Genomic DNA, 15,184 nt, shown 5'->3' with positions numbered 1-15,184 from the left:
ATGGGGGGCTGCACGCCACAGGGGGTCTCCATAGGAACAATGAGGGGCTGCACAGCACCAAGGTCTCTAAAGGGATATGGGGGGCTGCCCGGCACAGGAAGGGCTGCACGGGGCTTATGGAGCTGCACAAGGACTGGGAAGAGCATGGGACCAGTTTGGGGACCTCCTGGGGACCGGAGGGCAGTGGCGAGGGTGTACGGGGCTTGGGGGCTGCAGGAAGCTGGGAGTGCAGCGGCTTCAGCATTCACAGGGGGTTGTGGGTGCTGAAGAGTGGGGGTCAGAGGGCTGCAAAGGACCGGGAGTTGTTTGCATGGGATGAGGGGCTCTGCGAGGGAATGGGGCCAGGGCTTGTCTGGGGCCATGGGAGCAGTCAGGGGGATGGAGCTGGGACTGTCCCAGGCTGGAGTGAGGTGGGGGGACTGGGTGAGGGTGCTGCCGGCTGCGGCTGCGCTGCTTCTTTCAGTGGGAGGCAAGCAACAGCAGCAACCACACGCACAGCCACAAACCCCACAGCCCTCAAAAGCCCCCATGCCCGTCGCTGCCTGGCCTCGGGGTGCCCTCCACCCTGCTTGGCCTCACTGGGGCTCCCTGGGGTGGCTGCGTGGCTCTGGCACCACAGGAATGCCGGTGGAGCCCTTCCTCTACAGCAGCACAGGGCAATGGTGCAGGCATGCAGAGCACTGCCTGCTTTCACCCGGTCGCAGCGTGCCCTTCCTGCGTGCCCTATGCCAGACGAAGGGGGGAACATTAAAAATCGCCCCCAAGTCCTACTACGGTGTTGTCGCTTTCTTGTGCGCCGGGTAACACGAGCCCTGCTAATTTCCCTGCGCTGAAGCCCTGCCTCTTTGCGTAATTACTCTGCTTGGCAGCTGCCTTCCCTCTGCGAGTTGCTGCGCGGAGCCTTTGCCACCCGCATGGTTGGTTCTTGTGTTGCTCATCCCTTCCTGCTTGCCAGGGCTGGGCGCTGGGGACCGCGGTGGCTCTGCCAGGCTGCAGCATGGCTGCGTGGTCACGCGTTGGCATTGACCCAGTGCTCCCAACCCCGCTCTGGACCATCTCAACCTGCAGCTCTCTTTTTGCATCCCTCATTCCCAGAGGGAAGTCCACAGCGGGGATGTGGCCCTGCTGTTGCACTGCCTGTGCTGGGGGAGCATGGAGGTTTTGACAGCTCTTGTACCTGCATCACTCAGCGCTGTGTGTGTGCACTGGGCAGCATCACATACCCATCCACTTCCCACTGAGGTTCTCCGTGTTCCTGCTCTTCCCTTGTTCCCTATGCTCTCATTCCTTATAGGACCTCTCTCAAGGAGCCTCTTGCAGGTGAGTTTCATTTGCGGAGGAAATCCACAAAAATTTGTGGAGGAAATTCCACAGTGGAGGAAAATCCACCCCATACAGAGCTACACCAGCCCTGCTGTTCCCCCATGCAAATACCCCACAGGGCTCTGCTGGGATAAGCTGCAGCATCCTCAGCTCCTGGTCAACTTGGGATGCAGTTGAAGGATGCTATCAAATACCTGCTGGCTTGGCACCATCTTGCCCCATGAGCAAAGGCAGATGTAGCCAGGCACGGCTGCCCATGCACCCTGCGCTTGGGTGGCAGGGTCTGCTTCATTCCTATTCCACACACGCAGCCTGTAATTTTGGTCTATTGAAGTCATAATTCACTACTGTGAAAATAAACATTTGTGTTAGCTCGCTTTATTCAGCGGGCCTCGTCTGAATGTTAATAATTCTCTGTCGGCGTGCTTGCACGTGGCCATGGCCATTGGGACAAAGCCCCACCACCCGTGGCCATGCCCACATCCACCTCCTTGCATGCTTTGGGTAGGATCTCACCATCCTTTGCATGCTGAGCCAGGGGATTCCAAAAGAGAGATAGGGATAGAAGTACCACTGAGTGCCAAGCTGGGGATAACAAGGGAGTAAGATAACTGTACTGTAAAAACGACGTTCAGTGAAGCAGATCTGGACCCTTCCCTGCCCATGCCTGCCCCTGGTTCTGTTTGCTTGCATTGTTTTGTGCGTGCTCCAAACCTGCACCAGAGCTGAGCTGGGGGGACCCTTGGATCGCCCTCCAGCTGGCACCACGGCAGTCCCCATGGCTGTCCCCGGGCTGTCCCCATGGCTGTCCCCAGGGCTCACTCAGCCACCAGCCGGGGGGGAGCCCAGGGCTCTCCGGGTTTCTCCCCGCTGGGTGCTGGTGCTTTCCCTCCGCATTTGCATCTTCCCAGCCTTTATCTTCCTCCCAGTCTCTGTATTGCTGCAATTACAGACACTTTAAAACACAATGATCTGGCTGTTAGCGTGATGGATGACAGAACCTTTCTGTCTGGTTTAAATCATTGCCGAGAGTGAGCGAACTTCCCCGGGTTAACCCCTTCCTGCCCTTACAACGCAGATCCCTGCCCAGCCCAGGCTGGGGACTGCCAGTTGGGTGCTGCCGTGTGCTCCCGCAGCACGGTGGGTGCCTTCGATAGGGACAGAGGGGGTCCTGGCATCCCTGGGGTCAGTGTTGGTGGGGAAACATCCCCCATTCCTCATGTCCCTGGGTGCATGGGGCAGATGTGATGCAGTGGGGCGGGCAATGGGGCCAGCCCCACTTCTGCACTGGGGGGGGGGGAAACAACGGCCACGCTGGGAGATAAGTGCCTGCCAGGGCCTGATAGCCTGTACCTGGATCTGTCCCAGCCCAGGGCCTGGCAATCCTTCCTCCGGCAAATCTGGAGAGGGGCAGGATGGGGCCCCACTGGGCTCGCACCCGGCAGAGAGGGTGGAAACTCCTGTAAAGACTCGGTGCTGGTCACGCCGGTGTGTGATTGATGGCGCGGCGTGCAGTGGGGATTAACTGTACACTACGGCGATTCACACTGCCTTTGTTTTGAGGAGCCAGCATCTCCTGACGCCTGCATCCTGCCCTGTGCATCCCGCTGCTCCCACCACCATCCCCATGGGTGTCTCAGTCCCATGGGATGGTGTAGATACCATCGCCCATTACTTCTGCTCACTGATACTGGTCGACCAGTGGGGAGAATGGGATGTCCTCTGTCCCCACTGGGTGTGTGTGGCAAGAGGCTGCAATGGGGCAGGCTGGGGAGATACTGAGGACCTGCTCAAAGCAAAGGGCCTCCCCACAGCATGGCCTTTGTGCAAGAGGGAACCACCGCATCCTGGCATAGTGTGTGCCAGCAGATAAGGTGCTCACTGAGGGCAGATGAGGGCAACTGGCACCAACCCTTGCAGGAAATGGTCACCACCATGCACCATCTGGGCCCCATATCTGCCTGCGCACATGACCCCTTACCCGCTATCAGAGCCATGCACACAGGCTGGGGGCAACACACTGGTGCCATTGTTCACACTGCCCCCAGGGCAGCCCCAACCCCATGCTCCACTTGTGCCTTTGCTGTCACCACGGTGTTGAGGTCCCTTTTCACACCTCTTGGGTGCTCAGACATCAGTCCTGACCCATCACTTCTCTCCCTGTAGCTCTCACTCAGCGCCTCAGCCTGCCTCAGGCCAGCACCAACATTATCCCCCTTCTCCTGGGCTCTCCCTTGGGTCTCACAACCTGGGCTCCTGCTCAGCCCTGCAGGAGCTGATTGCTACTCAGGCTGCGCCCCTCCTTTGCAAGCCTCAGGCTCCTTAAGAAAGGGTTTATCCCACATTCCCTGTCTTGCTCTGCTGAGTCCTGGCGTTCCGGCAGCACCCATGGGCACCTGCACCTTGCCGGGGCTCCTGCCATAGCCTGGCTCGCACAGAGGCTTGTCTGGAGGCGGGGGCACTGAGCCGTGCTGCAGGTTTCCTGTGTCACCCCAGCGGGTCTGTCTGTCCGTCTGGGTTTCTCAATCTCTACCTGCTCCCTCTTGGGTGCAGAGCATCCCCGAGTGCCTCTTTGTGGTCCTCGCTGGATGTGTGAGGTCCCCAGCCCTTGGGGACAGTGTGGGGTTGGATGCTCACAAGCGGATGCAGCAATGCAAAACCCCACTTCACTGTAGGGTCCCCATTTCCTACAGGGACCTGCTTGCTCAGAGCACCCCTGTGGGAATGCTGTGCTTGGGCTGGGCTGGGCAGGGTCAGTGTGAGCATGGATGCTCCCATTGCCCAGCTGCCTGCACGGATGCAGTGGCCTGAATCTCAGTGTCTGAATCCAGAGTGCCAGGAGCCGGGCTGCAGCCCCCGGAGTTCTTCCCTTGGCATTCCTCTTGCAGGAGCCCTGGCTGCATTTCCCTGCACGTTAGTTCATCGGGGAATGCGAGGGGGAGATAAGGGGCTGGTGGGGAGCCAGTGGCCGGGGAGACGGCTCACCCGCCTGCTGGCTATCGCCCGCTGCAGCTGCATCCGCTGCGGTCACATCTGCTCGGCAGGAAGTGCTGCTCGCCAGCCTCTGATGAAAGGGGGATCCTTTGTGCCTGCCTTCCCTCTGCGCCCACCTGTGGGGGTCCCTGGAATCAGGGCCACCTCCCCTGCAGCAGCCCTGGACCCTCATTCCCTCAGCAGAACGGGGCAGCCCCTTGGCTGTCGCCACCAGGAAGCAGATCCAGGGGCTTTGTGGCTTTCCCACAACTTCCATAAAGAAAAGAGAGGAAAAAAAAAATGCATCTTCCATTAAAAGAAAAAAAACCCAAATCCTGTTTTCCTTGCTGACAGATTCGTTCCTGCTTCATGGCATTCAAAGGGAAACCAGTCCCTACTGCTTATCACCCCTGCTCACCCTGCGCCACAGGCTCGGAAAAATCACTGGCTTGGCTTAAACACCAGAAGACTCTGGGAAACGACACCATTCCTATGGGTGCTCCTAATGTTTTGAGGCTACTGGGGGCCAAGTTTACATCTTTTCTTTGCCACGGAGAGTCTGGAAAGTGTTTTAATTGCAAAGCAGATGCGGCCATGTGCTGCCCTGCCTCCGAGAACTGATGCTTTGGGGTGCACGGGGACGCTGCTGGTACCCCTGTGGCAGCGCTGTCAGCTTCATCCTTGGCCAATGGGAATTCACTGTGAGATGCTGAGCAAAACTCCCTGAGCAGCCCCAACGAGCACAGTGTGGAGAGCCATGCACCTCACTGCACTGCAGAACGTCCCTCCAGCTCCTTCGGTCCCTCCCCATGGTGCTTCTTCCCTTTGGAAGGCCAGGATCGGGCATGGTGCTGCTGAGCCTCCATGAGAGTTATGGACCTTACTCCTAATACTGCCTGGCGCATGTGAGACCTTCATGCAATGCCAAGGGCTGGGGAGATGAGAGCATCTCTCAGACCTGCCATTGCATCACAGCTGCCCTCCCTGCCCCTTGCATGGTGGGCAGCCCTGATAGGGTTAACAGTGGGTTTACATTCCCCTTCTCCCCCACAAACACGGGGTACCTGCCAGCCCTCCCCATCCCACTGCTTGCTCAGGGCTCTTTAGTGATAGGGATTTAATTAGCTTGCGTTGCACTTCCAACACCTCGCATCCCTGCAAAAATCAATCGGAGCTAGTGGGAGGTGGTGCAGCACAGCCTGCCTTCGCTCCAGCACATGGCTTTGCCCCAGGGCTGGTTTCAGAACTCCCCCCAGGGCTGAAATGTCCCATCACTGGTCTGCGATGGCACAGAGGTCAGCGCTGATCCCTGCCATGCCATGGGGATCCACAGCCTCACAGCAGAGACGTCTGGGATTTGTTACCAGGTCCAGATGCACCGCAGCAGCAGGGGATGTTGCTGCTGTCTCTGGCCACCTGCATCGTTTCCAAGTTCCCAGGCTAAAAGCAGGGCTTGTTATCAAGAGCAAAAAATGTGCCACCTCTGTTGTATTTCATTTCCCTTTCTCCACCTCTTCCCTGCCCACTGTGCATCGGAGATAACAGCTTTCCGCGCCAAAGCCAGAGCATGGGGCAGGCAACGGCCCTGCCAGCCCTATCGCTGCCTCGCCGGCCGCAAGGAAATCAGGAAGTTTGCAGAGATATTTGGCCAACAAAATAAACATTTCTCTTGCCAACAGCCTAATGGGCAGCTCAGCGAGCCCGAAGCAATCTGCACGGCTCCCATCCCTGCAGCACTCCGGACAACGGCGCCCATACTGCACCCACATGGCTCCCAGTGGGTGCCCATCGGCTGGGATGCACCCAATATTGCTGCAGGAGGCAGATCTGGGGACAAGGACCCCAGCGCAGCTCCTACCTGCATGACATGGTACAATGGGTGCAGCACCCAGAGTGCACCCAAACCCCTGTCCATGCCACATCCCCTACCTGTGAGCGGTGCCAGGGCTGGGCGGTGGGGCAGGGGACTGTGAGCAGAGCACAGTGCCGGTGGGGATAGGGCGTGAGAGGGGAAGCGAGGCAGAGGGCCAGTATTGTTCACTCAGGGCAGACAAATGCCGATGACTCAGCCAGCAGCATTTTCCTGCCCAGGCATAGGCCCAGGAGGAGCCCCCCCAGTGCTAATACAGCCCCTTGGCCAAGGCCAGGCTGTGGGGTGCCCATTGCCTTGTGCCTGGCCATGTTGGTGCCAGGGGGATGCTCCAGCACAGGGCAGCGGGATGCGCTGGCCCCATAGAGCCTCAACATTGCCATGCTGCAAGTGAACAGCTCCTGAGCAGCATGTGAGCTGCTGGCTCAAGAATGCATGAAAACACCCAGTAAACAGAGGATTGAAACCTTGTAAATAAACTGATTACTCATTATGGAAAGGTTAATTGCAGAGCAGGATGCACATGGGTCCCTGTGGTGGCAAACCCGTGGTGCCCTGCAGTATTGGTGCCATGGGGTCAGCCATGCCCCAGCTCACCACTCCTGCTGGTTGGTCCCCATTAGGGGTGCGTTGATGGGCACTGGCCATATGCTACCCTTGGGGAGCACGAGCCCACCCAATGCAAATCCCAGTGTCCAACATAAGGCTGCATTGGACACTGGGGACAGTCACCTGCACCATGGCACATGGTATGGACACAGCCACCCACCGCCTTCCCCCCATCACTGCCTTGGCCTTACCTTGTCCGGTCCTGCCCACTGCCCTGGAGGGGTGGCTGTCCAGCCTGGGGGGTCCTGTGAGCATGGCAGGGGATGGGTGTCAGCGCCCTGGCATAGCCTGCTCCAGGGTTGGTGCCGGAGCCGTGCTGGGCAGGGGGATGCTGAGCACCGGTGGGGAGCAAGGTCCTGCCCGCTCGGTGCCACGAGGGCCGCTCATGTGCCGGCTGGGGCTGCGGTGGCAGCGGAGCCGTGTCCCATGGCAAGGGGAAGGTGAACAGCTGCCGGGCAGTGATAATGCAGTGGGTGGGGGGGGCCGGGCAGCTGCGCCCGTGTCCTTCCCCAACAGGAACCATCTGCGACCAAGCCCAGCTCTGCCTTCCCTATCAGCCATTCCGGTCTGACTTTCCAACAACTTCCCCTTCGCGCCGGCTTCACTTCCTCACTGCGAGGGACCGGTGCGGTGCAGGTCAGCATGGGCAGCACCATGCAGCACGGCAAGGCAGGAGCACCATGGTGCGTGGTGCACCTTGGCATGGGCAGCATGGTGCAGCATGGCACTGTATAACCAGCATAATGTGGTTTGGTACAGTGTGGCATGGCATGGCACTGCATGGCTATCAAGTTGCAGCATGCCAGCATGACACAGCCAGCACGACGCAGCCCAGCATTGCATGGCTGGCACAAAGCAGCACAGGATGGTGCTGACAGAGTGGGAAGTGCAGTGCAGGATGGTACAACCGGCACAGCATGGCACAGGGATAGATGCAGCACAGTGTGGTGTCGCTCAGCACAACATGGTACAGCATCGCTGCTGCAGTGTGCAGCACACCACGGCCACCTCAGTGTAGCCTGGCACAACCACCATGCTGCCACACCAAGGGCTAAGCTCCCTTGCTGCATCCATGCATCCCACTGTCCCCTTGGCCTGCGGACAGCCATGGGCATGAGGATGTCCTCTGGCTGCAGCATCAGCGCTGTGCTCCTGGCACCAGCCTGGCTCCAGCATCACCTTGGCCTGCTCAGCACTTGGGATAACCCCCACATTGGGTACAGAGCCCCCAACTGCAATCCATCCCTGCACCCCCAGACCAGCCCCACCATCACCAGGGCCCGGGCTCTGCAACAGCCGCCAGCGAGAGGAAAAGCTTGTTAGAAACCCGAAAGGCGGCTCCGGGCTGCAGGTGGGAGGCAGGAAACGTGTCCTAAAAATACAGCAGCGCCGCACGGTCCCCGAAGGTGGCTGAGCAGATGGCGTGTCTCGGTGGCCACCTGCGCTCCCGCAGATGGCTCCCGGGGCTCCCCGCTTTGTGCTCCCAGCACGGGGCTCTCAAGGGGGTGCATGGGGAAGGGGCACTGGGGTGTAAGTGGGGAGGAAGGTCCCAGAGCATGGGGGTGCTGTGCTGTGAGGCACAGGCTGCGGGGTACAGATGGGTAAAGCAGGGTGTCGTCAGCAGGTTCGCTGCATCTCTGACCTCTGGGCGCACCCTGGGGCCCCAGGGGATGGTGAGCGAGGTCTGGGTGCTGCAGGGAGACAAGGGGAAGCCCCGATATGGGGCCGATGTGTAGGGGGAAAGGGCAACACAGCTACAAACCGTAGCCCCAATCCACTCAGGGCTATGCTCCTGAGGGGAGATGCTGCAGCTGCCCGCAGCAAGACTCTGCCCCAGACCTGCATCCCACATCCCAGTGATGCTGGGGGATCCCAGCTCCATCCTACCTGCACTGGAGATGCCTGTGCCCCACTGGTGTGGGCAGAGCAGCCTGGCTGTGTGGACTGAGGACTGGCAGAGGTTTCAGCAGGGTTTCCAGTTGTGTTTCACGTTCTTGCCTCTTCCCCTTTTATTTCTTGTGGGATGGGTGGCTGCAGACCCAGGCGGGCTCAGCCCATGGCTTTGTTAAGCCACCTTGGATGGGGGCCAGGGTCACCTGCAATGGGAGATGGAAGGTGTATGGGGATTAAAGGTGGCAGCTGCTCCTGGGGATTGTCCCTGGGCAGCAAGTCAAAACCTGAGGTTTCAGGTCTGGCCAGGAAAATCCCCCCCATCTGCAGCCCCATGTCCCCAGTGTCACCTGCAGCTGGAGGGTTTGCTCTGCAGACAAAGAGGAGAGCATCTGCCTGGGCAGCTGCAAGAGCCATGCATCAGTGGCACTGGGATGCTGGGGACTGGAGGTTGCCCCCTGTGGGGTCCTGGGGTCTGGGTTGACATAGAGGGAGCCCTTGGGGTCCCAGGTCTGGCTCAGCCTGTGGGGAACCCCTGGGGGCACAGGGTCCACCCCGTGGCGGGGGGAACCCCTGGGGATGTGGGGTCTGCCCCGGCACAGCTGAGCCCCCCCGCCCGCCCCCGGGGGAAGCTGCCGGCGCTCGCTGAGGGTTTCCCTGTGGGTCGGAGCCGCACGCACGCTGCGGGGCAGGAAGTGCCCCGGGCAGAGGAGAAGCGGGACGGGCTCGCACCGCCCCTGCCCTCAGAGCGAGAGGGTGCAGGAAGGCAGAAATCCCCGGGGGCACCCGCTGCCCACCCTCACACTGCACCAGCCCCCGATGGGCTCCGAAAGCTTCCCTTGGGAATGCGCCAGCGGGCACCCGCTCGACCCCGTGGCCAAGCACCCACCGCCTGCAGCACCCCTCCGCCTGCAGCACCCCTCCGCCTGCAGCACCCCTCTGCCTGCAGCATCCCTCTGCTTGCAGCACCCCTCAGCCTGCAGCATCCCTCCGCCTGCAGCACCCCATCGCTGCAGCACCCCTCCGCCTGCATCACCCCACCGCCTGCAGCACCCCTCTGCCTGCAGCACCCCTCTGCCTGCAGCACCCCTCCGCCTGCAGCACCCTTCAGCCTGCAGCATCCCTCAGCCTGCAGCACCCCTCAGCCTGCAGCACCCCTCCGCCTGCAGCACCCCTCTGCCTGCAGCACCCCTCTGCCTGCAGCACCCCTCCGCCTGCAGCACCCTTCAGCCGGCAGCATCCCTCAGCCTGCAGCACCCCTCAGCCTGCAGCACCCCTCCGCCTGCAGCACCCCTCTGCCTGCAGCATCCCTCTGCTTGCAGCACCCCTCCGCCTGCAGCACCCCTCCGCCTGCAGCACCCCTCTGCCTGAGCATCCCTCTGCTTGCAGCACCCCTCCACCTGCAGCACCCCACCGCTGCAGCACCCCTCAGCCTTCCCCTTTCCATCTGAGAGCGACGCAGCCCGGGGAAACCCGAGGTGAAAGGAAGTGGCAGCAATAACCCGTGAGCAAACCACCACCGGCAGCTGCCGAACCAAGACCAGACCATTGCCTCCCATTGCCTCCCAAAGCGGGGCTGCCTTTTGGGCTGCGGGGAGGGGGGGTGCACGGCCCTGGGTGCTGCAAGTGTGAGGCTGGGATTGGGCTTTTCTATGTGAATGCCCAAGTCTGCCCGGAATTGTGGATGCGGGAGCGAAGACAGGAGATGGGGATGGGAAGGAGAGCGGTGGCCAGGCTGGGGGGGGGGGACGGGAACCGCCGAGAGTTCGTGAAACACAAAGGCAAATTCTGTAAGGGAAAAAAAGAGAAATCAAAGGGATGTGGAGAGGGAGATAACGGGGAAGACAGAGCAGGGAGACGGAGGGAGCGGAGAGGACGTGGGCAGAGGTAGGCAGGAGCTCGGGCCGGGAGCCGGGGGAGCTGTCTGGCGCGGTCCCTATCGGCTCTCTCCATCGCGGTAGCCTAACCTCAAGTAGTTTTTCACTGAGATTGGAGTGATCAGGTAGGGCTACCCTCGCAGGCAGCTGCAGGGCTGTGAATAAGCACCTGCTTATCTCTGCCCAACGGCTGTGCGAGGCTGCAGATTGCGGGGAGGACGGGTTGCTGCTTGCCGGCTGCGATTTCCATATCAGCGCCCTGCAGCCGCCTGCACCAAATAAACACAACAGCCCCATGGACAAAAGGTTAATTATCAATTTTCAGAAAGGGAGAGAGAGGGAAGGGGAGAGAGCAGCAGAACGGCCATTGCCAGCCATGGGATGAGCAGCCCTCTCTGAACGGGTGCTGTGCTCTGTGCCCCGGGTGCGGTGTTCCTGATTATCCCTGGGGATACGCCGGCACCCTGGGGGGCTTCGGAGCAGGGGACAAGGGATGGGAACTGGGGACGGGTTGGGGATGGGGATGGGGATGGGATGGGTATCAAGATGGAGATAGAGATGGGAACAGGAAGGGTATGGAATGGGGACGGGCATAGGGATGGGCGTTAGGATGGGGATGGGCATAGGGGTGGGGATTAGAATGGGGATGGAGATGGGGATAGGGATGAGGATGGGGATGGAGATGGAGGTGGAGATGGGGATGGGGATGAGGATGGGGATGCAAGTGGAGGTGCTGACAGCAATGGGGACGGAGACGGGGATGAGCACAGCAATGGGGATGGGGGTGGAGATGGCAATAGGGATGAAGATGGGGATGTGGATGGAGGTGGGGACAGGATGTGGATGGGTCTGTGCATGCACAGTAACAGTGGGATTAAGGGTAAATGTAGGCGGAAAGGGCCTTTCATAGGCCCCCAGCTGAGCCCCGTCTGGGCAAAGGCAGGGCTGGAAGAAGCCACATCCTCCTCCTCATGGGCATGCAAGTCCCTGCCAGCTCTGCTTCCCGCAGCCACGTTTCTGCATTCAGCAGCTTCCTGCTCTTATCAGAACAGTTGCAGGCTCCCAGCTCTGCCAGGCCACAGGGCTCACGGAGAGATGGGGAGGGAAGAGGTGCCCTGATCACCCCTGCCCTGTGGGAAGGGAGAGGTGGACAGTGGCATCCCCCTGCTTGTGGGTTAGATGGGGTGAAGCCATTGGCAATCCCCATGGGCTTGTAATCCTGGTGCTTGAGGTCAGGGCTTGCCCCTCACTTCTGCCACTCAAAAGCAAGCTGTTAAATGGGGCAGGAGTCAGTGCCAAGGTGCTGGGGAATCTCCAATCCTACTGCAGCTATCCCTGAGCTGGGATGGTTTTCCAATCCAACAGTGTGGTCCTACACTGAGTACACCCCATTCAAGGAGCACAGCAGTGCTCCCAGCACACATAGGTAGACATGGAGCCCAAAAGCGCTGTACAGAGCAGCAGTCAACCTGCTGCCAGGAAGCCTTGAGCCCACATGGTGCCAGATTTAGCCACTCTCATCCTAAAAATAGCTGGGAGCAAGGAGGCTGGTCAGCTGTCTCTGCTGCCACTGGAGCGGACAGGGATGGGGTGCATGAGACTTGGGATGCACAAGACGGGGATACACAGGGCTGGAGTGCACAGAGGTGGCCCCAGCAGAGTTCAGCTGCAGGACTGTTTGGAGCCACCAACATAGAACAATGCAGCCATCCCTGTACCAGTCCATTGTCAGAGACATTAGGATGGAGATGAGATGCTCTTGGGGTTGGGACAGTCCTAATCCACCAGGGAACTAGATGTGTAGCAATGACTAAAAAAATTGGGGGTTGGTGGTATTTAGCCCTTAGGCAGGGCTTTTGTGCACTTAGGGCTTTTCAGCTATGGCTTGACTGAGGCTTGCGGGACGCTGGAAGGCAAAGAGCTGTGTTTCACCAGAGGATGTGGGGTGAGAAGCTGTGGGCAGAGCTGGGGCTCGGAGAACCACAGTGCCTGTCAGGGATTGCTGTGGTCTCTGGTGTAGCCCCATGCCCCAAGAGGGATCTGGCCTCCAGCTGGAAAAACACACTAAAAATATCAGGCTGAGTATACGGAGAGTGCAGGCGGGGTGTGAGCATCCCGGGCCGGAGCAGCCAGCCCTCCCCAGCTCCATCCCGGCCCCCCCAGCCAACCCCAGCCCAAAACACTAACCCTGGTCCCATCTGGTGTCCAACTGATGAGCACAGATGTGTTTGGGATTTCCGAGCCGGCTGGCAGCCGTTCAGACCTGTCGCAAGCTGCACCTGCTCCAGGATATTTTCCCTTCTGGATTTAATCCCATCACCCCCCACAGCAGCCCCAGGCACCCCCTGAGGGTGGACAGGCAGCAGGAGACACCCCCCCTGCCTCAAGTGACCACCCTACTTCCTTGTTCCCATCCCTGCCATAAATATGGATGTGGAAGCAGGAGAAGGGAGAATGAAACACACAAGGGGGGTGGCTGGCATGAGGGAGAAGGGCTGTGAGGAGCTGAAATCTCAGCTTCCCACAAAGAAATGCCTGGGTACGTCTCAATGAGCATCTTCAGCCACCACCACCACATAGACCCAAGCCTTCCATTGCATGTAATGACACCAAACAATGCCTTAGAACCTCACCAGTGCATTACCCAGCCCCTCAGCTCCCCCCCATTCCCCAAATTAATGTGCCATTATGATACTTTAACAAGGCTCTCCCAGATCAGATGTTGACCCTGCAATGATCGCGCAGCCCGCGGAGGGAATAAACAGCAAATCCCCTTTTAAATGAAGGCCTCGCAGAGGGATTAGGAGCAAAGAGGTGGCCTCTCCCCCCCATCCGGGGGCTGCCTGTGCAGATATGCAGGGCAGGAGGAGGCCTCGCCTGTCCGTCTGGCCCGTCTGAAGTGGTCCTGTGCGATAGGGAGTGATTAGGATTAGACACATCCAGGATGAGAGTTTTTTCACCAGATAGAGATGATAATGGGACCCATGGGGAGGATTATGGTCCCTGTCTCTCCAAGAGAGCTGCCATCTGCGTATCCATCTCTTGATGTGTCTGTTCCCCCGATGCGCCCAGCCAGACTCTTCCTCATCCATATCAGGTCCTGAGATGGCAGCTCTGACCTGTGTGGGGCTGGACCTCATTCTCCATTCCCAGGAGGGCCATGTAGGAGCAAGGGTTTGTGGCCATCTGGGATGGAAACGTGCTGTCCCGCATATGAGCACAGCACCCAGCATATCTGCATGTTCCAGGGGTGCTCAGGCATCCCCCTGCATCCCTGGGGCACCCAGCATCCTTGCACCCCCAAGGAATCCATCATCCCTGCATCTCTTGGGTGCTAAAGCATCCCTCTCTATCTCCAGAGCATGCAGCATCCTCCTGCTAATCCCTGTGGCATCCAACATCCCTGGGGTGCTCAGGCATCTCCCAAACCACCCTGCATCTCCATGGGGTACTCAGCACCCCCCTGCAGCTCAGGGAAATAGCTCCTCAGGTTATTTCTAGCACTGAGCTGTGGCTATTGCCTCCACTGAGGATCAGGGAAAGGTTCCCAGCTCCTGCCCTAAGAATATCCCAGGGTCCTGAGGTCTGCAAATCAAAGCTGGTGGCAGTACTGGGGGGCTGGGGGAATGACATCTCACAGCCTCAGGGTTGCCAAGGGTGACATGTGGGAAAGCGAAGCCAGGAACTGGGAAGAAGACAGGGTGAAAACGCAGCCAGTGTTTTATTGGGTCAATAGAAAGAGAAAAGAGGTCTACAAAAGTTGTGGTTTATGTGTATGTAAGCACTAAACCGTGGAGTCACTCTTTTCCTTGCTAAAATGAACGTGTCTCTCTTGTCTCTGCTTGGAGGCATGAGGACAGGCTGTTCTGTGCAGACAGGGGAGGGTTCCCCTGCCCACAGAGCAGCACCAGGCGCTGTGCCTGGGGACACCATCCCTACGGCCATGCACAGTGCTGGGCAGGGTGACAGAGGTTTGCTGCCCATAGCATCCTCCCTTGGGCACTGGGGCAAGCTCGGGGTGCTCATCCAACGCTGCCACCCTCCCTCAGTGTGGCATCGGGGTCACCTCCTGGTTCAGGGCCACCTCCATGCCCCTGGGGTGCTGGTGGGGGGACAGGGTGACATAGCCCTGCGACAGCACGGCGCGACGCTTGCCAGCCCCTGGCCTTTCCCATCCATCCCAGCTGCACGGGATGGGGAAAGGGTGGTGAGAACTGGACCGTTCCCATCGCTCGGCACCGCTGCTCCCCGCCAGCAGCATATTTCCCTGCTGAAGTCAGAGCCGCCCGGCAAAACACCCGGCTCCTGCCAAGCACCATTCCACAAACATTTCCTATTTGGGATGTATGAGCCCACCACGCGCTGCATCCTCGGCTGCGATGCTGTCCCTGGGGTGGCACAGGCTGAGTGCACACACATGTGCATGGTTGGTGGTGTGGGTGAGTGCACACGCGTGTGCGTGGCCGGAGAAGCCCCGTTGAAGGCTGTAGCTTCTGTGCCCCTTGTAATTGCAGAGAGAAAGAGCTGCATTTTGAAGTTTGGAGAAAACCTTAACTGAAGCCTTGGCTGCGTTAATTATATAAAAGGCAGAGTGAGCGATGGGCTTTTTATTAGTTAATGAGGATTTTCATTTTCCAGTGCA

At 59.4% G+C, this 15,184-nt stretch overlaps 1 protein-coding gene across 3 annotated transcripts in view; it reads right to left on the bottom strand.

Moving 5' to 3' along the window:
• CBFA2T3 (CBFA2/RUNX1 partner transcriptional co-repressor 3) overlaps positions 1 to 7,234 on the bottom strand; it is a 30,887-nt gene extending 23,653 nt beyond the window's left edge. For 2 of the 3 annotated variants that reach the window (XM_065661177.1, XM_065661179.1), the window contains exon 1: positions 6,967 to 7,233. In XM_065661177.1, the coding sequence (XP_065517249.1) occupies positions 6,967 to 7,030 (64 nt within the window). In that variant the 5' untranslated portion in view covers positions 7,031 to 7,233. Of the gene's footprint in view, positions 1 to 6,966 lie in introns of all 3 variants that reach the window. The other variant, XM_065661178.1, reaches the window with a different exon arrangement.
• Between the last annotated feature and the right edge of the window lie 7,950 nt (positions 7,235 to 15,184).

The sequence above is a fragment of the Lathamus discolor genome, chromosome Z, assembly GCF_037157495.1.
Source record: "Lathamus discolor isolate bLatDis1 chromosome Z, bLatDis1.hap1, whole genome shotgun sequence".
NCBI classification, from domain to species: Eukaryota; Metazoa; Chordata; class Aves; order Psittaciformes; family Psittacidae; genus Lathamus; species Lathamus discolor.
Note: the sequence above shows the minus strand (reverse complement) of the source record. Positions and strands in the feature narration are given on the sequence as shown.